Raw genomic sequence first — 25,341 nt, forward strand, 5'->3', positions numbered from 1 at the left:
TCGTGTCTTTTTGGTGGGCAGGACCACGTCTAGTGGTGTGCTTTGGGGTGTCTGTGACCTTATTATGGTTTTAGGCAGCCTCTGTGATAATGGATGGGTTTGTGTTCCTGTCTTGCTAGTTGTTTGGCATAGGGTGTCCAGCTCTGTAGCTTGCTGGTCGTTGAGGGGAGCTGGGTGCTGGCATTGAGATGGACATCTCTGGGAGTTTTTGCTGTTTGATATTATGTGGAGCTGGGAAGTCTCTGGTTGTCCAATGTCCTGAACTTGGCTCTCCCACCTCAGAGGCACAGGCCTGATGCCCGGCCAGAGCACTAAGCCCCTGTCATCCACACTGCTCAGAATAAACTGGAGAAAAAAAGAAAGAAATAAAGAAAAAATAAAATAAAATAAAAAGTTATTAAAATAAAAAATCATTATTAAAAATTAAAAAAATTAAAATGTAACAAATAAAAAAAGTGAAAGAAAGAAAGAAGAGAGCAACCAAATCAAAAAACAAATCCACCAATGATAACAAGTGCTAAAAAGTATACTAAAAAAAAAAAAACCTAAATAACAAAGAAACGGACAGAGAGAACCCTGGGACAGCTGGTAGAAGCAAAGCTATACAGAAAAAATCACACACAGAAGTATACACATACACACTCACAAAAAAGAGAAAAAGGAAAAAAAAAATCATTGCTCCCAAAGTCCACCACCTCAATTTGGGAGGATTCGTTGTCTATTCATGTATTCCACAGATGCAGGGTACATCAAGTTGATTGTGGAGATTTAATCCGCTGCTCCTGAGGCTGCTGGGAGGGATTTCCCTTGCTCTTCTTTGTTTGCACAGCTCCCGGGGTTCAGCTTTGGATTTGGCCCCGCCTCTGCCTGTAAGTCACCTGAGGGCATCTGGTCTTCGCTCAGACAGGACGGGGTTAAAGGAGCAGCTGATTTGGGGGCTCTGGCTCACTCAGGCCGGGGGGAGGCAGGGGTACCAATGCAGGGTGAGCCTGCGGTGGCAGAGGCTGGTGTGAGGTTGCACCAGCCTGAGGCGCATTGTGTGTTCTCCTGGAAAGGTCCGCCTGCCGAGGAGCTTCAAGATGGCGGAAGCCATCAAGCAAAATACACCATTCACCAGAAATCCTACATTGCCATTAAGAAGGAAATTCACCAGAACCATCCAGAATGGAACGTGGTGAGTCAATATCAATGATTTAAAACTTTTTTAAAACTTTAATAATCCTAATGTTTATTTTTAACGTCACAAATGCATAACATAAAGCAAAGGACAAGAAGAAATATGCCTAAGTCCAGCTAGAACATATACCGTAAAAGTATAAAAACACAGACCAGAGACCAACAACTTTGAACTCTTGGTAACATTTTCATAATTCTGTTGCATTTAATTATTAATTGTTGGGTTTATTTTGCTGTTTCAAGTTCATGGAGGTATGGTTTCTGAAAGATCAATTCTATTGAACATTATTTTTATAAAATGAGAACTTGGATATTAAAGCATTCTTTTCCAGTGTAGCCAAATTTTATGTTAAAAGTAACAACTTCCAGTAAGCCCTCAATTATAAAGAAAGTGCAGGAGAAGAATCCACATTTATATAGAACTTGAAATATCTTTTATTCATGCATCTTGCTTTTAAGATTAAGGATGAAGGGCTTTCCACATACACATGGTAAGGAAGGGCTGTTATTTCATGAATTCAAACTATATATAGATCTTTCTCAGTGTGTTCACTCTGAGAATACAAATGTTAGTGTCAACATAGAGTAAACCCCTTTCAGGAACAAATTTTAGATTAAAAAGTTTGCATTTAAATGGTAATAAGTGATGATAGAAGAAATATTCTTTAAACACTTTGTAAAGTAGCTTGAAAGAAAAATTAATATTTTTTAAAACACCACAGCTCCTCAAAGATAAAAAGAGCCATAAGTGCATCTATCTTCTGCAGTATGGAACTGGTTATGACAGAAGTGCTAAGTGTTTGGATCCAGCTCTGAGGCTTAAAAAGTGGAAGAGGGGGGTGGCTATTGGGAGTGACTTGTGGATGCCTATGGTATGGGCAAACTAAACTGCTAGAAAATCCTCACATGTTAACTAATTTAGCCCCACTTCTTTAAAAGTTTCAGTCTTTATTTCCAGTGTGAAATTTCCTAAGTAGTATATATTAATTAATATATTGAATATTTCAAGATTAATTTCTGAACTTTCCTTGTATTTCCTTGTCTTTCCTTGTATTCTTCCAGAGGCTTTGCATAATAAAACTAGTAATATCATCTTCCCAGATCAAAAGTGGAACCACAAATGCTGAGCATCTAGTGGGTATAGATCAAGCACTATATTCCTACGTAGGGATCTGCCTCCTCTTGGGGAGAGGGTTCTCAGCCTCAGCAAGACAGGCTGAGCTGGGTTGGTGGGGTAAGGAGAGGGGTACCTACAGTCTCAAGGCTGTCACCTGAGCCAGACGGTGGGCCAAAGCACTGTATTGCCACTGGCCTGTCCAGGACCTCATTCTTGGCACTTCCCTGACCGGCAGAGAAATGGAACAAACGTAGATGCTGTTCACCAATAATCCAGGATGTTTATTCTGCTCTTTCTTAAGTGAGAGTGTGCCTGTATTTCATACCATGAGGGACCACAATTCAGAGAGACATCATCTATTATCTTAATTTTACCATTGTCTAATGATGTAACTCAAAATATGAATTGTTTTCTAAAGTTATGGGATTGTTTTTGTTTTACTCTTTTTTTTTTGTTTGTTTCGAACTGTCTCTTTATTCCCTTACCTTATGTAACAAGCACCTGCTCAAACACTCTAAAGAATTTAAAAGCAAGAAAATGTATTACAGAAACTGTCATCAAAAGTAGTAAAATAAGGTGCTTCAAATGTCATAAATATATTTGATATTTCATAACTAAAAACAGTTGAGGAATCGCCTACATTTTAAATAGCCAATTTCAGAATGTATGAGTTTGATTTGATGGAGAAAAGATGTAATTTTCAGAAACAACATTAAAGCAACAGCATCATTAAATCTACTGTGGGCCAAATCCTTCTTCAAAGTGAACAGGAATGTGGAAAGGGCATGACTGGGACAGTTTGCTGCGTGTACACAGTCACGATACAACAGCATGAATTTTTTTCCCAAATTCGAAAGGATAAATGATTCTTATTAATAAATTTGCTTGTGCTTTCTCTCCAGAAACACACGTCTTTGTTTTCTCAACAACTGATCTGAATGCAAGTTTGTATCTAGGGTATTTGAATAAAACCTCTTAAGCATCTCCTCACTTATGCAGGTGTGGACTCTTTAAATAGACACAGTGCACAAGGGGAAATACATTTGGAAGTAGGAATACTAGCAACATTTTTAAACTCTAAATATCACTCCTCTTTAAAAAAGGAGGATAGGGTAGGTTAAGGAACTTTCAGAATTCCCAAAAATAGGAAAAAAGATTAGTGGTTTCCATCACCTACAACATAAAGTATAAATTTTTACCACCTGGTTTTCAACACCTTCAACATTTCCATTATTCTCAACTAAAAAAAAAAAGGATACTTTCAGCAAATATTTACTGAAGGCCTACTAAGTGCCAGACGCTGTTATAGGCATTGGCACTTAAGATGTTTCAGTGAGTAAAAACAAGCAAAGATTCCTACCCTCATGGAACTTACATTCTAGCAAGGAAGAAACAGACAATAAACAATAAACTTAATAAATAAGGAAATTATATAGGACATTATAACAGACAAGTACTACGTAGAAATAAAAAGTAAAATAGGATAAAGGGGAATAGAGGTGTTTTATGGGAAGGTGTAACTTTAAATATGTTCTCATTGAGAAAATGACTTTTGAGCCAAATTTTGAAGGAGACAAGGGCATTTAGTCATGTGGATAACTGGAGGAAGAATATTCCAGATAGAGTGGACAGCCAATGCAAAGTCCTAAGGTAGAAGTGGTGTGGTTGATGCATTTCAGAAACTGGCTGGAGTACAATAGAGTGTTATGAGATGAGATCAGAGGTGTCATGGAACAAGGTTATGTAGGACCATTGTAAGGACCTTGGCTTTTACCCTGAGTTAAATGGGGAGCCACTGTATGGTTTTGAGAAGAGGAGTGAGGCAATTGGACTTCCTTTTTGAAAGAATCACTTTGGCTGCTGTGTTGAGATACACTGGGGATGGGGGAAGAGTGGAAGCAAAGAGATCAGTTGGAAGGCTACTGCAGTATCTACATGAGAGATGACAGTTGATTTTACCTGGGTATCAGCAGTGGAGGTGGAGAAAAGTCAGCAGATTCTGGCTCTATTTTATGGGTGGCACCATCAGGAACTCCTAAAGGATGGGTTGTGAAGTATGAGAGAAAAGAGAGGAACTAAGAATGACTTTATAGCTTTGGGACTGGGCAAACAGAAGGATGGAGTTGCCAACAACTAATAGGAAGGTTTCAGAAAAGCAAATATAAAGGGAAGGACAGAGTTCAGATTTGGACATGTGGAGTTTGAAATGTCTACTAGACATCAAAGTGAAGATGGACATCCACATCTAAAGTCCAGGACAGGTCTGGTCTAGGGATATCCATCTGAACTTCATCTATATATTGATGGCATTTAAATCCATTAACTCCAGTTACCCTCATTCCTTTCCCTTCCTACACATGCCTTGCTCTTTCCGACCTCTGCTTTTGCTCATGCCATGCCTAATGTCTACAAGGCCTTTCTCCCTCCTCCTAACCTATCCACATCTATCTGAATCCAGACTAAATCCCATCCCTTCCCACAAAATTTTCATCAATAAAGTATACTCTTCCCCCTCCCTTAATCCCTCACATGTGCATGTCTTATTTCTCTCACTAAAAGAAGATGTCTTTAAGGACATCTGTTATATGTTCTAAACTTATTTTGCATCCACTGTGGCATATAGCCCCACATTTTGCACTAGAGTCGGTGCCAACTGGTACATAAGACTGATTGTTTTATGGCAAAACTTCAGAAGTTTTGATCTGCTTATTTGCCATCTCATGAACTTTATCCATTAGTCACCATGTGCTTATTTGTTAAACTTATTTAGAATAGGTATATTTCCTCTAGGCTTTTTGGCATACATATAAAGCATAAATGGATAATTCAGATTGAAACCACCAACTAAAAAGCCCTTCGGAAAAGTGAAACCAAGACTGTCTGCAAACACACAAAGGATCAACCTTTGGGACTGGGCAACTGGACCTCTTCAACGTCCACTCCAATCTCCTCTCAGACCTAAGTCCACATCCACCATCAATCAGCCAGCTAGGAATGCCTAGGTTAGAGTTGTCCCCCTCTTCCACAGGAGCCTTATAAAGTCCCTACTCTTATGCATATCTTTGGTTCTCAAACTACAGAGAACATCAGAATCACCTAAAGGGCTTGTTAAAACACAATTGCTGGGCCCACCCCTAAAGTTTCTGATTCAGTACATCTGGAGCAGCACCTGAAAATCTGCATTTTTAACACATTCCTAGCTGATGCTATTGTTCCTGGCCCAAGATTCACACTCTGAGGATCACTGGTGTGTATTCTTACTTGGACTTTTCTGTCTGGCCTTGACTCCTGCCTTGTTCTGACATTTAGTGCCTGTGTCACTCTCCTACTCCAGGCTGCTGGAACGAGCACTAGAGATGTCTTAGTCACTGACCATACGACTGGGCCACCACCCCTCCCCTGCCCTTCTTTATTCTGGGCTCAAAAGTTTGAGAGCCAACTTGTGTCCTTGACCCCAATTTCTCTCTAGCTCTTCAAGATCTCCTTTCATCATTTTCTCCCTCTTCCCTAAATCTTCAGTCCCTCCCTCTTCCTGTTCAAATATCCTCAAATATCTCCTATCCACGAATTCATTAAATAGATGTAAAAACATAAGCAAACCTCTCCTTGTCCCTGTAATTGTCTCCAATGATCATTCAGTCTCTTGCTTCCCTTCCTCATTCAAACTTCAAGAAGAAATAGTCTCCCTCCCTTTCTCCACCTCTGCCCTTGACGTTATCACCTGGCTTCTAGGTAATGCTTCCAAAATTACTCTTGCTAAGACAACACCAACCACTGAATTGAAAGCAATGGATGTTTTGCTGTCCTTATCTTCCTGAACAATTCTGTGGTATCTCACTCTTTTTCCTTCTTTCTTGAAATCCCTTCCCTTGAATTCTACCTCATTCTCCTGTTTTATTCTGGTTCTTCTCCAACCACTTCTTCTTCATTAGGGTTCTCTCCTTCTCCTCAGACAAGCCTTCAAATGTGGATGTTCCCCAGGCTTCCATCTTTAACCATCTAGTCCAGAGCTTCCCAACCAGCGTGTCAGGAATCAGTATTGTAGGAGTTCCCAGGATATTGATCTCAGCCGTTGAGAGTAGCCTGGTCTATTTATCCTAATATGCCAGATGCATAAGTTTTCCCTCAATGCCATTGTTATGACTCTACCTTTCAAACATTCCAAGAGAGTTCATTCTCGTTCCTGGTTTCCTTACTATCAACATTATGATGTCTCTGAAACTTATATACCCAGACCAATCCCATGGTGGAAGCTTGAGAATCAGCCTTGAATCTTCCTGCTCCTTTCCCTCCTACGTCTAAATAATTTCCAGATCTGTCCTCTCCTTGCCCTCCTATCAACCACAACTCAGACCCCACTATCTCTTGCCTGAATTATCCTAGAATCTTCCTGACTGTTCTCCCTGTGGCTTTGTGATTCTTAAATCTAAATCCACCTTCATACAGCTGCTAGAAATGTCTGTCTAAAATGCAAATCTAACCACACTACTACCATGCTTGGAAGCCTCCAATGGCTCACTGCACACAGGATGAAATCCAAACTCCTTCGCCTACAAGAAACTTCATGACTGCGCCCTGATCATTTCCCTTCCCCAGGCTCAGTTTCTCCCTCCTTCTGTTCTTACCTCCAGGACTTTGCCCATGCTGCCCTCTATACCTGGAATGTTCTTACTCATTTACCATCATACACACTGCTTACCTCTGCTATCACATTGCCTTCCCTAACTCCTTCCCCACCCTCAAGAGAAATTGACACGTTCTGTGTTTTTCTGAGTATTCTATTCAGGCATACTTTTTGTTGTACTTTGCACATTTGCATTATAATTATTTTTAAGTATTTCTCTCCTCCCACTAGATGGCATGTTCTTTTGTATTACCAGCTCTGACACAATGCCTGACACATAAAGAATACTCAATAAATTATCGATGAATAAATGTAGCCTCAGGCTTTTCCCAAAATATAAGGCATCACACACAATTCTAAGAGCAGCACTTAGATTCCTTTGGAACAAACATTAAGATCATTTAGCTTTAAATTTGAGGCTGATTTGAAAGAGATACTTAAGCCTCTTTAATTAAAAGATATATAGGCCAAATCCTGTCAAAATAAGACCCAAAGGATCAGTCAAATAACTTTGTTTTGCTGAAATCAGTTTGCATGTGGCTTTATTTGAATTGAATAATATATTGTCTTGGAACCTAGTTTTTTTCTCTCCTTCATTTTGTACAGGAATTTTGTATTTAACTTGGTACTTTTCACAACATTTTCATATGCATATCTTATGTAACTCTGCAGTCAGTTTCAGAGAGATTATTAAACCCATTTTACAGATGAAGGAAACAGGGCTGAGAAACTGTGATTTTCCCAAGTCAGTGGCTAATACGTAAAAGATGGAATAGTGTTTCTTTCACTTAGCTTGGATCAGTTTCTGTCAAGGATCAGGAGATAGGACTAAATGACCTGTGTTGAAGCCACTTCAAATTCAAGTCTATCATTCTAATGAGAAAATAGCATCACAGTATTAACCCTGGACAGGTTAACCTACTTATAGTATCCACATTTGATTGTTACTATTCCATTTGCTTAAGTCCCAGGAGACTACAGCAAACGAGTGTATCAAGGCGTGAGAGTGAAGCACACAGTCAAAGATCTACTGGCAGAAAAACGATCCAAGCATACAAGTAACTCAAGATTTAATGTAAGTCTCAGTTGAATCCATTCTGAAGTCTTTGGGTATTTAAGTCCTATTAAGGTTAATTATCTCCCCTCTCCATTTATCTTCTCACCAATCTCTCACCTCTTGAGTCTGATATTCTCCACAGCAAAGGCCCCCTTTAACTGGCACACACTATATAATTAATCTATAAGCAAGGATTCCAAGAGCTCTGTGAACTTATTTGCTGGCTACTTCAGCTAGTGGATATGAAATGATGATGAGTCCTGACTTTTTCATTTCTGCCAGTCATGAACTACCAAAGGCTCAGTTGGTGGGAATAATGCTGACCTTCATATACATGTTATTCTAAATCTGATAGAGACAACTTCTAAACGTCTTCTATATAACGTGCAAAATCAGATTTAAACATCTTAGTAGGAGTTGTCTTAAGTCTAAAATCTCTATCTGACATCCTTGTCTTTATAAATAGCTCTGCTCTATACCTAAAATGTTTAAGTAGTTACACCCAAATCTCCAATAATGATTCTTGAATGGAAATAGCAGTTGGTTATCGAGTTGTGTATATAATTACTCACCTGCATTGCTGGGGGCAGGACACGAGAGCAGATGACCAGGAATAAAGGAGGCAACCACATACAGCACTGAGCACAGGGGCTGGTACACAGTGGGAACTGCTTCTTCCAGTGTGTTCTGCCCAGAACGTCAGCACCATATTCAACACTGCTCCAAAGTCAAACTTCTGGGACTTGTTTCAAATGAACCAACTCCAGATTCAATTTCCTCCCATCTAAGAACATCCTTTATTTGCACATTTTTTGGCTTTCCTTTCTTTTAAACCACCTCCTCTCTTCTAGTTCAAATGGAGCTTAGTTGATAAAGAGAAATCTGAATAATTGGCTCCTTGTCTGTTCCTAGTGCCATGTTTCTCCTCATGCTTCTTCAGAATCATCTGGAATGTGAGTTAAAAACATCCATACAAATCTAGTCTCTTGAGAGAAAGAGAGGAAAAAAGAAAGAGACAGAGAATTCAGTCTACTCTAAGTGAACCATAGCGGCATGGATGTAACGTGGATTGCTTGGCCACTATTATGGCTAGAATTGTGAAACTTGCAAAAGTTCCAGGCATACTGTCAGTTGGGAAGATAAGAGGCGCAATGAAGATAACTTCATAGTCAAGGAACAGATAGTCTATCTGCCCCATGTGAGGCTATAATTCCCTCCTCGGCAGCGTCATCCATACACACATACAGTAATAGGGCACTGTGCCAGATGGAATTGCATAACAAGACAAAGAGGCACCTATCCAAATGGTGGATGGAAATATATTTTTTATTAAAAAATTACCTAACATGATTTCTTACTTAAGCTCTGCGACTATCGAAGAGTGTGTTTTCTCTATTTTTTGATGCTTTTACTTTTTAAAAGATATAACACTATAAACATAATTAACAATAAGTCATATTATTTGATTTAATTTTAAAATGCAAATTCCTGGTCCCTGTTCCATGTCTATTAACATAGAGTTATTGGTCTGGGGCCAGGGAATGGTCATTCTTAACAAGCTCCTTGGGTGATTTCTTTGCACATCATAATATAAGAAATTTACCACACAGCAAAGTGCAACTGTCAAAACCCCACACATAACCAAGGTTCTTATCTCTACCCAGATTAGAAGTTGCTGAGCTATTGCTACTGGCCCAGTGACACTGCAAATGTTATACAAAAGTGGGTACAGGAAACATGTGATACATGGTCTGTGCCATTAAACAACAATGGCGGAAAGGAAAACACTTATACATTTAAAAAATAAAAGACCATATAACCAAGCACTACACTGAATGCTGAAGACAAAGGACCAGGCAGCATAGCCACGTGTTATGAAGATTGGAATACTATTTGCATAAGCACAGTTTAAAGTGCACTTCCTGTGTGTTATCTCATTCAATAGACACACTACTCCTATGAGATTGACGTTGACATCATTCTCCATCTTACAGATGAAAAAGTTGAGAACAAAAGAAGGGAAGGGATTGTTTGCAAGTTGCAGTTAGCAAGTGGCAGGTCTTCTGACTGCCAATTCCATATGCCTTCTAAAGGGAAAGATCAATGTGGACTGGAGTAGAATCATTTCTGATTCATGCTGTCTTCATCTGTTTGAGCTGTCATCACAAAATACCACAGACAGCGGAGTTTATAAACAGCATACATTTATTTCTCACAGTTCTGGAGGATTGGTGACCAAGTTCAGGTTGCCAACATGGTAAGGTTCTCGTGAAGGCCCTTTTCTGGGTTGCAGAATTCTCATTGTATCCTCACATGATGGGAGGGCATAGAGAGCTCTCTAGGGCCCTTTTATAAAGGCACTAATCCCATTCACGAGGGTTCCATCCTCATGACCCAATTGCCTCCCAAAGGCCCCACCTCCTAATACAATCACATGGGGCCTTAGGATTTCAACATCAATTTGTGAAGGACACAAACATTCAGACCACAGCACATGCAAACAAAGGAAATGAAGGCATAAGAAAATATCATCATATAGAAAGGACTGGAAAGGTGCAAACCAGCTCTAACTATGGTTGTTCTTCTCAGGCATCAGGTACACAGGCAGTATGAACTCAGCCCTAACTTCCTGTTCTCACATATTACTCAGTGTCTCACTGCTGGTATCTTACTCTCGTCCTCATTTCAAAGACCTTTTAAATTTGGGTAATTAAATGCATATAGTCCCATTACATGGCTATTTGGACTTTAGGTATCTCCATGAATTGATTTTACTGTCTATTTCTTTCATCTCAACCACTATTCTAGAAAATCCCAAGAAAGACATCATATTAATTAATCACTGACTCTCAAGGACTTTTTCTGTCCCTGTGTCAAACACAACTCAATGAGCAGGAGTCATGTAGAATCACATTACTGGCAGCACTTACAGGGCTCGAATGGCATGAGGAATACTGACACTCCCTACCCTTTTCATACCAGTTCACTAGGTGACAATGAGTCTGATATCTTAGGTAAGTTTAGATAGGAAAGCCATCCTTAGACGTGTTCAAAATTTGCTACTGATAACATGGGTAATAACCAGTCAAAGGATAACTTGAGGAGATTGGAGGCCCTACCACACTGTTTTACCATAGATATTATCCTAAGCCAAAAACTGGACCCCCAAAGATCCTACATCAAATACCTGAAACATGTGAATGTCGACTTAAATGGCAAAATATGTGATTAAGTTAAGGATCTTGGGTGGATCTTCCACTTACCCTGGAAGAGGTGATCCCTAAATGCAATCCCATGTACTCTTGTTTTTTTTAATGTGGAAGAATTGTGGGTTTTTTTTGTTTTTGTGGGGTTTTTTTAACATCCTTATTGGAGTATAATTGCTTTACAATGGTATGTTAGTTTCTGCTTTATAACAAAGTGAATCAGCTATATGTATACATATATCCCCATATCCCCTCCCTCTTGCATCTCCCTCCCACCCTCCCTATCCCACCCCTCTAGGTGGACACAAAGCATCAAGCTGATCTCCCTGTGCTATCAGCTGCTTCCCACTAGCAATCTATTATACATTTGGTAGTGTATGTATGTGTTAGCATACAGTATTTGTTTTCTCTTTCTGACTCACTTAACTCTGTATGACACTCTAGGTCCATCCACCTCACTACAAATAACTCAATTTAAATTCTTTTTTATGGCTGAGTAATATACCATTGTATATATGTGCCACATTTATAAGAGGGAGTTTTGAGAGACACGCAAAAGAGGAAGAGGTCATGTGACCAGGGAGGCAGATATCACATATCAAGGAAGGCAGGCAGGTAGGCAGCCACCAAAGCTGGAAGAGGCAGAGTGGACTCTCCCCTCGAGGTCCCTAGAGAGAGAAAGAATAAATTTTGGTCTTTCTAAGCCACCCAGGTGGTGGTAGTTTTTTCCAGCAGCCCTAGGAAACTAGTACACAGATATTATGAAAACTACATCCCCCAGATAAGTACTCTCTAGAAAGTGTCTATCTGATGCCCAAATTGCTGCTCTGTTCTTTATGACAGCACTTGAATAAGTTTACATGGGTTATGTTGACTCAACTTCTCTCATGAACATCTGTTTTCTATACCATGAAGTGTTTTTCACATTTTTGCAGTAGGAATCAAAGGGGAAAAAAATCCTTTGCATCAAAAGAAACTTTCAGGGCTTCCCTGGTGGCACAGTGGTTGAGAGTCCGCCTGCCGATGTAGGGGACACGGGTTCGTACCCCGGTCCAGGAAGATCCCACATGCCATAGAGCGGCTAGGCCCGTGAGCCATGGCCGTTGAGCCTGCGCGTCCAGAGCCTGTGCTCCGCAACGGGAGAGGCCACAACAGTGAGAGGCCCACATACCGCAAAAAAAAAAAAAGAAAAAGAAAAAAAGAAACTTTCACCAAATACTGGACTTAAAACCACTGTGTGCATTTTAGCCATAATCCTGTGGTTCCACAGCTATTATCATGGATATCTTTTTAAATAATCGTTTCCTCTTTCTTTTTCAAATTTTTCTGGGTTATTCTTTACTATACTATTGACCAGATCATTAAAAATATGAGCCACTCACCAACATCTGGTACCAAAAGATATGTATTTAGACTTTTGATGTAAGTTTATGTTGCATTGTTTTCAATTACACTATTTCTATGACATTCCATAAAAACCGATCATTGAAAATTTTAAATAATATCACAAAATTCGGTGAGCTCTCAGTTATGTATACTAAAATTAAAAAGAAGAAGAGGCAGTAAGCCTAATGGCCACAATTTTTCATTTTGTTTTGAAATTCAATGAACAATTTGCAAGCTATTGAACTTTCTAATCAAATTTTTCCCAAGATATCATAAAGATTCATTTAAAATCATTGACTATAAAACAGCTGCATGAGGGAAAAAATTCTAAACTTTCTAAGTAGGAAATGGAGCTCAGTAACCCAAATTTGGAGTTAAAATTGAGTAGTGGAATGGGGGAGTTCAGTGCAATATAGGGGGAATTAAGAATAGGCTTAGCAATCAGGGTCTGATATTTAATCCATTTTACTGGTTTATGGACACCCTCATAGCTATTCTGCTCTGCTCATTCATCAAAATGCTAGAGTGAGGAACAATAAGGAAATAGATATGAAAGTGATTTTAAGTTAATATCCTACATAAATATGAGGAAAAACAAGTGACGATTTCTGGTTGTTCTTAGAAGATCCGAGGGAGGGATCTGAGGGAAATGTTGAGGAGCAATATCCCAAGTGGGAAATATATTTGCATCATATCAACCTTGAATTATACATAATATACATACACAGACCAAAATCTAACTATTTCCACTTGGCATGATTCTTTTTATACTAACCTTAAAGCCATACTGTCAGCTAGGTGTCTTGGTTAATCTTTCCTAATTATTTTTGGAAGTAAAACATTGTAAGCACAGAAAGAAGCGTGACAATAGTACATACTGATAGAAAAAAACTGGAAGAACTGAAGGTGAATGGAAGCCATATAGTGCATTTATGGCATAAATTATATGAAAGTGTTTGATCTTCCTTGGGAGGTCAGTGAACTCTAACTGTAGAACAGATGCACATTGTCCAGCTCCATCTGTAACAACTGTCTGTCTTTCCATCAGGACTGCTAGTTAGAGATTTGTTTTGTTCCATATCCAGCTGCTGTTTTGTGGCACCAATGACATGTGCATTTCAGTTATCACCGAGTGTAAACATGATGTCCATATCTGTGATTTGCATTTGGAGTTCTCGTGAAGTATTAAAAAATGAAAGTAGACAATTGGAAACTGTATATTACAGCATCTCAAAGTTTCTTTAATTTCCCTGAGACTTTGGAAAACACATCTGAGACTCCTCTTCTGCACCAAAGGAAATTGCTGCCTCCTCAGTCTGTTTGAACCCCCTCCTTCTGGTTGTCAGTGGTCTCTGGCAATTCCTTTCTCCTCTCTGGGCCTCAGTGTCCTTGTCAATAAAAGTAGAGTTTGATTCCTCTCATTTCAGTATTCAATTTTAATACTCAAACTTTAAAAAGTTTATCCCATCCCCTTATCTTCTTTATTATTCATACTTCAAATGTTCACATCTCACTGCTTATGGTTTAAAGTAGATCTGAATCTCTGAGAACTAGCTCATATTCAAGCTGCAGCATCCTTGAGCTGAAGTTTCAGATCACTCTGTCATCTGGGAATCTTCAGCACTTAGTTTCACAGAATTTTCTCATCTAAGGCACAGGCAGCATAGCATGATGAAGAGTATGGGCTCTGGATCAAGATGACCTGAATGTACTACCCAGCTCTGCCATTTGTCAACTGTATGATAACTGTAAAGGTACTTTAATCTTGGTGTCAGAGGAAGATAATAATACGTGCCTTGCAAGGTTAGGTTTAATATGTCAAGAGCTTTGCACATGGTATGTGTTCAATCAATACTAGTGCTATTAAATACTGCAGTGAAGGAACGTTAGAATTCAAGTGATGTAAGAAATTCACTGAGCTGAAGAAATGTACAGTCCAGCTGTGGGAGAAAGAATTATACATGAGGATTAAAGACCTAAACGTAAGGCCAGACACTATCAAACTCTTAGAGGAAAACATAGGCAGAACACTCTATGACATAGATCACAGCAAGATCCTTTTTGACCCACCTCCTAGAGAAATGGAAATAAAAACAAAAATAAACAAATGGGATCTAATGAAACTTCAAAGATTTTGCACAGCAAAGGAAACCATAAACAAGACCAAAAGACAGCCCTCAGAATGGGAGAAAATATTTGCAAATGAAGCAACCGACAAAAGATTAATCTCCAAAATTTATAAGCAGCTCATGCAGCTCAATAACAAAAAAACAAACAATCCAATCCAAAAATGGGCAGAAGACCTAAATAGACATTTCTCCAAAGAAGATATACAGACTGCCAACAAACACATGAAAGAATGCTCAACATCATTAATCATTAGAGAAAGGCAAATCAAAACTACAATGAGATATCATCTCACACCAGTCAGAATGGCCATCATCAAAAAATCTAGAAACAATAAATGCTGGAGAGGATGTGGAGAAAAGGGAACACTCTTGCACTGCTGGTGGGAACGTGAATTGGTACAGCCACTATGGAGCACAGTATGGAGGTTCCTTAAAAAACTACAAATAGAACTACCATATGACCCAGCAATCCCACTACTGGGCATATACCCTGAGAAAACCATAATTCAAAAATAGTCATGTACCAAAATGTTCACTGCAGCTCTATTTCCAATAGCCCGGAGATGGAAACAACCTAAGTGTCCGTCATCGGATGAATGGATAAAGAAGATGTGGCACATATATATAATGGAATATTAGTCAGCCATAAAAAGAAACGAAACTGAGCTATTTGTAGTGAGGTGGATAGACCTAGAGTCTGTCATACAGAGTGAAGTAAGTCAGAAAGAGAAAGATAAATACTGTATGCTAGCACATATATATGGAATTTAAGAAAAAAAAATGTCATGAAGAACCTAGGGGTAAGACAGGAATAAAGACACAGACCTACTAGAGAATGGACTTGAGGATATGGGGAGGGGGAAGGGTACGCTGTGACAAAGAGAGAGAGTGGCATGGACATATATACACTACCAAATGTAAAATTGATAGCTAGTGGGAAGCAGCTGCATAGCACAGGGAGATCAGCTCAGTGATTTGTGACCACCTAGAGGGGTGGGATAGGGAGGGTGGGAGGGAGGGAGACGCAAGAGGGAAGAGATATGGGAACATATGTATACGTATAACTGATTCACTTTGTTATAAAGCAGAAACTAACACACCATTGTAAAGCAATTATACTCCAGTAAAGATGTAAAAAAAAAAAAAAAAAAGAATTATACATGAAATAAGTGATTAAAAATGGCTTTGGTTTCCAAGTGCCAAATGCATAATAGTGACCCTCAGTGAACAAGATGGAGGTTGAAAAGGGGGAGAGCAGGGCGTGGACAGGGTAGATGGAAGAAGACTTCTTGGAGGAGGGTGAGCCTTGAGCTAAGTTTGGAAGGAAGATGGTAACTCAGATGAGCAGTGAGGAGGGGTAGAGTCCAAACAGAACACGAGGCCTGGGTGATGGTCCAGAGGGAGAGGAGAGACTCTGTGATGTGCAGTGCGTAGACCCACTTGGTGCATAGGGTAGAGAAGTGAAGAGGAAGTCAGGAGGCCTGGCCTGGGACATGACCTCTCAAAAGTTAGTTTTAGTCTTGCCTGCTGAGGTCTCCCAGACACTCCCCTCCATGCCCAGAGCCTCCGGCATATTTATCTGCTAAAATACTTCTTACGCTGCACGATAATTGCTTGTTTTATTAAATCTCTCCCCCAACTAGCTAATTTCTTGCTATTCCCATTTTTTTTCCTTTTGGAGCCTCCAGCCCAGGAGAAACAGCAGTGGGGTAGAACGGTTAAGAGCTTGTGTTTTGGAGTCTGACAGAGTGAGGATCTGACGCTATTGCATCAAGGTGATCGAAGTTCTCTGGACTTCTGTTTCATCCTATGTAAATGGAGAGAGTGATACCCACCACAGATGTGTCATGAAAATTAAATTAGATAAGGTATAAAAAGCCCCCGCCCCCGATACGGCTGGTACATGGCACATTGTAAGTGCTCAGCAAATGGCAGCTTGTATGGCTTTGCTAGTACCTGGAGTGTGGTAGCATTTGATAAATGTTACTTATCGTGCAAGTGTGCTGCGCAAAGGCAGACACCCACAGTTGGTGGTGAGCTCCGAACAGCAGCCTTGGGAATTAGATACTTTGAATCCATTACTACAAATTCTAATAGAGTATAAATAAATCGACCCAGAGAAAGGCCACTGGGTAACTTTTGTAGGTTCGAAAAATTGATTCACTATGAGCCAATGAAACAACAAAATAGTGGAAGCGACAGTTAGCAACTTTGTTTTTATTCTGACTCAGCAATACCACCCTCCTCCATTCTGCGGGTTGAGATGGCTAGAGATGAAGCTCCAACTTGGTACATTTCATTAAGATAGATTCAACTGCTCCCATCCTGCAGTTCTGAATCTCCAAATATGTAACCAGTCTTGGATAACAAACCACGTATTATACTTACCCATCGTGGATGACTGTTTTATGAAAACACCAACTTCAAACGGCAGGAAGAAGGAAATAAAAGTCTTAACATTTTGATCAGGATTTGCTCTCAATTTACTGACCTAATGAGTTACTTTTTTAAGCCTACATTTCCTCAATTACAAAGGATCATATAATTCTATGAATGATATGGGTGGGAGGGGACCAGTACTCACTGTGTTTTTGATGTGTCTCCCTTATACCCACTGGGTACAGCTGCTTATCTTTCTGCTTTGCTAGATTTTCCCGACCCCAAAACATGTTCGACCCTACCCCCGACCTGAGGGGTCTAACCAAAGCTAAGCTGTATCCCTTATTTATTCTGAAAAAGATAAATCATATTTCTTCTAGTTTGACAAGAGTTTGCAAATTGAGTTTGCAAGGGAAATAGGCAACAGAAAAACCACATAAAGCACAAGAACAATTATGTGGAGTGCAAATATTCTACACTGATATCTGGTCAAAGATTGGCATGGGTAGGACAGTTGCGGTGACTTCTGAGCCTGAGTTCCCTTCCATCACCTCAATTTTCTCTGGGGTAAATAAGAATTCTTAATGATAATAGCTATCATTTACTGCTAGGCTCTGAAACAGAAACTTTACAAATATTTTCATTTATCCATTTGAAAGTAAATTTCACTTATCAACAAGGAACACAATAGCCCTAAGAGGGTGACACTCATACCTATTTTTCAGATGACAAAATTAAGAATCATGTAGGAATCAGTGGAGCTTAGATTTGGACCCAGGTCTTTATTTTACTTAAAGTAGTATTGCCTTCTTAAGTTTACATTTCTGGCCCAAGGAAGGGCTATCTTAGGAATAACCACTTTGCTTCAGGTTCTCTGCTCAGTGCTGAGCTCACCCTTCACACTCCATACATTCTGTTGGCCCCATCATGCTTTCATTCCCTCTCAACCATATGTCCTCATCCCTGTCCGTCTCTGCAGCAATTCCGTAGACTGCTCAGATGATGCCACACCCAGCCCAAACCAGAGCCAGGACCTTCCTCTCCTCTGATACCCGGACATCTTAGAAGAAACTGGACACAGAAGTTCTCAATTTCCTTCTAGAACCTATCTCTAGCTCTGTCCCAGAACCTGCTTCCAGAGTGTAGTTTCTCTCTGCCATTCCCCACCACTCGGGAACCCCTGTTCTCCTGCGCTTTGGATGGCATCTAGCCCTCCCTGTAAAAGAGGAAACCATTTCCGGAGCCAGAGTCCAAGCACACCACACCGACCTCGCAGAAACCTCTCTGCTGCTCTGCTTGAGCTCTCTAGGGTCTGCCTCGGCCAACCCATTATACTCTGACCTCTTCTTCTTGCCTGAATCTTATAGCCCTGCTCTGCCTGTTGCTGAGGTGTGATTTCTTTTCTGAAAGTTGCCGAGTTGACCTGAGAGGCTGGTATCACATGGCTTGCTCCTGGGGCAGGATGTAATATGTCACTTCTCCCACTCGAGGAGGAGGAGACCATCTCAGCTCCCTTCTGAAGGCTGGAAAAGATCCCCGAGACCAGGGAAATGCAGAGCTTACCAGCTCAGTTGACTCTGCTGATACACCTCTTAGGTGCTCTCGCAGCCTACGTGATGTCCAGCACTCTCTCACAGTTGCACACACTAAAGAATCATATGCATACTCTGAATAAATATAATAACCACTAAGGAAAGGGGAGGGCAATTTCCTTCTGCTCTTACCCTCTTATGAACAAACGGAAAAAGATGGAGAGAGAAGGATCACCAATAGTCTCATTTCCTGGGCAGTTTATAGAATTCCATGCTAAAGACAGATGGAAGCTTTTACTAACATCAAAATCTAATTTTAATCAAGATATAACCCCCAAAGCCTCCTAAAACTTGGACAATTTTATACTGTGCTACTTCTCTTTGATATTCTAATTGTGGTGCTAAATAACAATGAAAAACCTCAAAGAAAGAAAGAGGCAGAACGTAAATAAGCCCACACACTGCTTATCCATGCTTTAAATTTAGGCAGTTGGCCATATATAAGTTCAAAGAAGAAATCACAGCCTTTGCAGCCCTCACTGTACTTGCCAAGCGTAAAAACAGAGCACATGTATGTTCTGTTGACTCCATCGTCAGAGGCATCCGCAAGCTCTGAAGGCACAGAAGTGAAAATTATCTGTACTACTGCTATTACAAGAAATCCTCATGCTCTTCTATTATTTCTAAAAGTTTACCATAAAAGTTATTTTTCATCTCCTCCACTTTCATAAAAGAGCCCTTCCTACAATGTGTTCTGGCTTTAGTAAGAATTTCGTGTTTGCCTGGGCACAGCAAATGGTCATCAGATGGCCCAAAGTGTATCTTTCTGCTTTGCTAATGTTTTAGTTTTCTTATATATATATTTTTTTATATTTTAGAAGTACGCATGCTCTTTGTGTTTATCAAATTCTTAGGAAGACTATAATTTTTCCTTAATGAGTACATCTCGCTTGCCCTTGCTACTTTTTTCTGAATTGCCAGCAGAAGGATCCATTCATCTGTAATGTTTGCACAGTTATTGATAAATGGAATCAGTGTCTACCCTGGGAGTGTCCCCCCAAACCTTTCACTCACTCTCATAACACAGTGCCTTGCGTATTGCTTGCTAACGTTGCCAACTAACCCCCTTCCTGAGCCCAGAAAGAATTTTAAAAGAAAAAAAGCATTTTCTGAGCTGGCAATGCCTTGTAAACTCCAAATGCCAATGTTTTAATACATAAGTACATATTATATCCCTGGCATTCATTTGAATGAATGTTTTATCTAAAGCTTTCAAAATGGCCCATTGTCTGACTTTAATTAGTCCACGGTCCCGCCTGTTTGGAGAACTGAACTGCATTTCCAGGGCTGTCCATGTTCCCCACCCAACCACCTGCTCCTTCGCAATTGCAGAAATTTAAAAATAATAATAATAATAAAGGCAAACCTTCTGCAAGCACCTTATTTTTTCAGCTGTCTTATTGATTCTGTAGGGTTTTTTTTAATATCGTGAAATCTAAAACATTTCCTGGTGGTGAATCCTTTCACACAGCTTGCAAAAATAATCAGATTTTGCAGTGAAACAGCCATGGCAGGTCCATCTGGCAGAGTTGAAGTTCTGCAGATTCTGCTCTGGCCAAAGTGTACAGGACCATTTATTAATGTGCATCCCAGTAGCTCCTGTTGTTCTAACTTAGCTACATAAATACAAATAGCATTCCAAAGGCACACCAAGACCCAGGGGTTAAATTAAAAAAAAGTGTTTCATTTTGTAACTCAAGCAACAGAAACCACTTTCCCACAAAAGGCAGCCTGGACATAATTTTGTGCCAAGCAGGAGAGTTTTAACAGTAAAATTTCAAGAAACTGTCAGAAATCTGGAATTCTGTAAACAGTGTTACTTTCCAAAGGGCATAAAATAGTTCATATACCAGAAATGCAAGACACTTGGAACCACAGTTGTTGTTTTTTTTATTTGAGATTTACAATAAAGATATGACTTAAATTCTATTTTTTAAATTTTTATTAACTGGTTGTTTCAATTACAAAAGTAACACATGATAAAATTTCAAATATAATAAAATAATATAAAATAAAAAATAGAAGTCTACTGACCTTCCCTGCCTACCAATCCCCTCGTTCTACTTCCCAGGGTCACCATACTGAGTTTTATGTGCTGTCTTCCAGAATTTCTCTATGATATTTTATTAGAAAGAAATTAAGCTGTCGCACCAAGTTAATGAACATAAAATCTTAGATATTTACATGTACTATTACAAAAATGCATAAAATAATGTTCTCATTATTCCTGTCCCCCAAGAGAGAATTTAAACAGACCTTTTTTAGTCTTCATTTCACTTCTATACATTTGAAGGCACTAAGTAAAGCACTTCATCCTTTCATGTCTCCATCTATGTCAATTACATAGTCCCTGCTGTCACCTGAAGTGGTGACATTGCAAACAAGGTGCACAAATACAACTCTTTCTTTGTGAGATAAATCCCCTATAATCTAGGCTTTATAGATGCAAGGTAAATGTTTTTAAGGATATATGTTTCAATATTCCTTCCTCACAAATTCTTATAGGCTTTAGGATTGGACCTACACAATGCCCTATTAAATCACTTAAGGATGTAGAGTTTTTCCTCTGTAAACAGGGCAGTATGAGGGAGACATGCCAGGCCCCTCTTTACACACGGGTATCAGTGGGGAGGATGGGGATAAAGAAGAAAAGAGAGAAAGAGCCCTGGGAATTGGTACAACTGGGACAGGTGGCCAGCAGCCCTTAGCACCCACAGGGAGAGTATCAGTTCTCGCCAGGCTCTAACACAAAGCCAAATAGAGGTGGATATAAATGTCCCCTGCTGGCCTCCTGAAACCCCGCCTTACTGAGAGCTCCTCAGACCTGTATCACTGGATCTGTTCAGCTGCAATAGCCCATATACTCACCCCACCAACAATTTCTGACCTATCATTTTCAGCCCCAGATTAAATTTCCTAGAATGCCACTTTCAGCACATCTACACTGCTAAGAACCACCTAAAGGACCACTGCCTGCTACTGGACAAAGTCCAAGCTCCTCAGCCTGGCTCAAAAAAGCTTTTTATAACCTGACTCCTGCCCCCTCCTCCAGCTTCTCCCCAGTTTCCCTGTCTGCACACTTCCTGCACACATTTCCTTGTCTCTGACATGCTGTCCACACATTTGAGCCTTTGCTTTCCTCCCCAACAACAATGCCCCTTATCCTATCTGCTTACTGATTTCTTTTCATCCTTCAAAAAGGGATTCATATATCACCTACAGTATGATACCTTCAGTCATCCCTCAAGATAGCAACTCACCTCCACCCCTACCCTCATCCTAACCCCAACCTCCTCCCCCTACCTGCACTAAATCATGGTTAGAGTAGATCTAGTAGAATCCAGCCTATACCACTCACTAGCTTTGTGACCTTGACAAGTCCTTATACTGTCTAGTAGTTGCCAATCTGTAATCTAGAGATAATAACTTACTACAGTCTATTTCATTGGTTAATGACAAGGCTTTAATGAGATAATGCGTGTGAATCTTTAGCATACTGCAGAGCATATAAAGCACACAAATGTTAGTTGTTACTAAAAGTGATGAAACACATATGTAAAGTGCCTGATACAGAATGTGGTATGAAACAGGTATTCATAAAATGCTAGTCCTCCCAACCCTTGTTTTTATTACTGCACCAATTACATATATATTTGTGCAACTCTCTTCTTTTTGAAACTGTGAGCTCCTTTAGAATCCATGCCTTATTCCTCTTTGTATTTCTGGGAATTACCACAATCCTGATACATAGTAGGCACACAATATATTTTTTTAAGATTTTTTGATGTGGACCATTTTTAATTTGAATTGAATTTGTTACAATACTGCTTCTGTTTTACGTTTTGGTTTTTGGCCCCGAGACATGTGGGATCTCAGCTCCCCAACCAGGGATCGAACCTGCACCCCCTGCATTGGAAGGCGAAGTCTTAACCACTGGACCGATAGGGAAGTCCCCACAACATAGTTTTATTTAATCAATTAAGTGAAACTTCTGCTCTGGGCAAACCAACTTGCTTGTTATTCCTTGAAGAAGAGCCATGTTTTTCCATATCTGTGCTTGGTTCACAAAATTCCTTGCACCTGGGAGCTTCCTTTCTCCTCTGCATCCTCTCATCTTTCAGTGCCAAATTCAAATCCTTAGCACATTGATTTGCCCCTTTTCTCACTTCCAGAGTATGTAGAGCATGGACCATGCACCTGGACACTAGGTACATACTGTTCTGTACCATGAGTTACTTTTTCCTGGGTATGTCTCTATCAGTTACTTATTGCTGCATAAGAGCCCACTGAACCTTAGTCATTTATAATAATGATATATTATTTCTCACAATACTGTGGGTTGGCTGTGTACTTCTGTGCACTCATGCAGTTGCATTCAACTGGAGGTCCAGCCTTGTCAGAAAGTCCAGGATGTCTCTTTCCATGTCTGGCAGTTGGTGCTAACTGTCAGCAGAGTGCCTGGATTTGCTTCCACACACTCACTCATCCTCCAGGAAGCTAGACTGACTTTTTTTTTTCTTAATACATTGGGGGTTTTTTTAATTGTTTTTAAATTTATTTTTTGGCTGTTTTGGGTCTTCGTCGCTGCGCTCAGGCTTTCTCTGTTTGCAGCGAGCGGGGATTACTCTTCCTTGCAGTGTGCGGGCTTATTGCGGTGGCTTCTCTTGTTGTGGAGCACGGGCTCTAGGCACACGGGTTTGAGTAGTTGCAGCACACGGGCTCAGTAGTTGCGGCACATGGACCCTAGAGCACGTGGGCTTCAGTAGTTGTGTCTTGCGAGCTCTAGAGCGCAGGCTCAGTAGTTGTGGCACATGGGTTTAGTTGCTCCACAGCATGTGGGATCTTCCCTGACCAGGGATCGAACCCGAGTCCCCTGCATTGGCAGGCGGATTCTTAACCACTGTCCTACAAGGGAAGTCCTAGAATGACTTTTTAAGAGAAAATTGTAAGGCAGAATTTCAAGCAAGCAAAGGTGAAAGCAGCAAATCCTCTTGAAGTTTAGACTCTGAAACTCACACAACATCACTTCTGCCACATTCTATTAGTCACAAAACCATCCCAGATTCAAGGGGTATAGAGATAGACTAACTTGTCAATGGGAAGAGCTGCAAAGTAATTCTGGCCATATTTAATCCACCACAAATGGCTTGTGTCCCTAAGTAGATACTAATCTAAGCCCTTGTTGCATTTTTTCTAACACCTGAAACATTCAGCATTGTGCCTAGATTATCAGAGATGCCCGGTAAATATCTTTGGTTTGGTGGAAGGGCTAGTGCACAGAACCTACTGGTTAAAGGAGAATAAATTTGAGAGTCAGAGAGTTTGAGTTTAAATCCTAGTTCTGTAATTTATTAAATAGATAATTTGGGACACATTACTTAACTGCTCTGATGCTTGGTTTCCTCTTTTGTAAACTTGAGATGGTAATATCTACTTTATAATAAGATAACATCATATAAAGCACCTGGAACATGGTAGATGCTTAAAACTGTAGTTCCTATTCATTATGAAGTGTTTTTTCTTATTTATGATTAAATTACTATGTATCAGTAACTCAGATAATGGGTCCATAAATAAAAACCTCTTTCAAACTTTGCAAAACTAGTAAGATTTATTAGAACAGGTATGGTATAGTTTAGTCACTGTATAAAATTTCACACCAATCAGAATGCCCCAGTTCTACTACATACTTGTCACATTAACTAAGGCATCTAATTCTCTATGCCCATTTTCTTCTGGAGGAAGAAGGTATTCCATCCTAACACAGGTGTCCATTTAAAAGCTAACAGCATTATATCTGGCATTAACTTTACATTCATTTCAAAGTTGGAGGAAAATCATATGACTTATGGTGGGTCTCAAAACAGATATTAAAAGATGGTTTTAAAATGTTCAGTATTTCATCAGTTCCACCTCTCTCCCAGCCATAGATATGATGACAATGAAAAACTAAATATACTGTGAATTCCTTGAAGAAGGATCACAGCTATTCACAAGTGGCTATGATTTTTATTTAAGCATTAATAGCAATATATTTAATTTTAAAGAGACACTTTCAAACTATATAATCAGAATTTTTTAAATATACAGCAGTGTGAAAAAGCTTATGCTACCTGGAGCTCTTTTCCTTAGTACATTTCAAAATAGTCCTTCAACTAGGTTGGCATCTAAAAATATTATAGGGTCATAAAAATGACAATAAATGTACTGAACTCCTAATCTTATCACTTTACTACCATGGTGACCTGTTGGTTCAAATTAACTCATTTTCATGGAGGGGATTTGGGGGCAGCTGTGAGGCTGCTGTGTTAGCTACAGGAAGTTGCAGACTGGCAAATTTCATTCAAATGTAAACCTCTAAATTTGGCTACTTGGCATTGCAGGATCCTGTTGTTTGCAGTATGCAAAATAAAAATTATATACCATCTCGCTTGGTCAAAATTTATGGGCTTTTCGATATTAATTTCAATACTACTTGTTGAGAAATAGTATGGTGAGATGCAACTGCGTGAATATAATATCTTTGTTTCTTTTTAATAAATTTATTTATTTATTTTTGGCTGAGTTGGGTCTTCGTTGCTGTGCATGGGCTTCCTCTATTTGTGGCGAGCCGGGGCTACTCTTTGCTGCGGTGCGCAGGCCTCTCGTTGCGGTGGCTTCTCTTTGTTGTGGAGC

The 25,341-nt window shown here is 39.8% G+C and overlaps 1 protein-coding gene across 1 annotated transcript in view; it reads left to right on the forward strand.

The window, feature by feature from the left end:
- Window positions 1-1,079: 1,079 nt before the first annotated feature.
- The window catches only part of POU2AF2 (POU class 2 homeobox associating factor 2), a 35,878-nt gene continuing 11,616 nt past the window's right edge, over window positions 1,080-25,341 (forward strand). The window contains exons 1-3 of the mRNA XM_060304354.1: window positions 1,080-1,174; window positions 6,226-6,329; window positions 7,883-7,992. Of these exons, the coding sequence (XP_060160337.1) occupies window positions 1,080-1,174; window positions 6,226-6,329; window positions 7,883-7,992 (309 nt within the window). The remainder of the gene's footprint in view (window positions 1,175-6,225; window positions 6,330-7,882; window positions 7,993-25,341) is intronic.

The sequence above is a fragment of the Globicephala melas genome, chromosome 8 (genome assembly GCF_963455315.2).
Source record: "Globicephala melas chromosome 8, mGloMel1.2, whole genome shotgun sequence".
Taxonomy (NCBI): Eukaryota; Metazoa; Chordata; class Mammalia; order Artiodactyla; family Delphinidae; genus Globicephala; species Globicephala melas.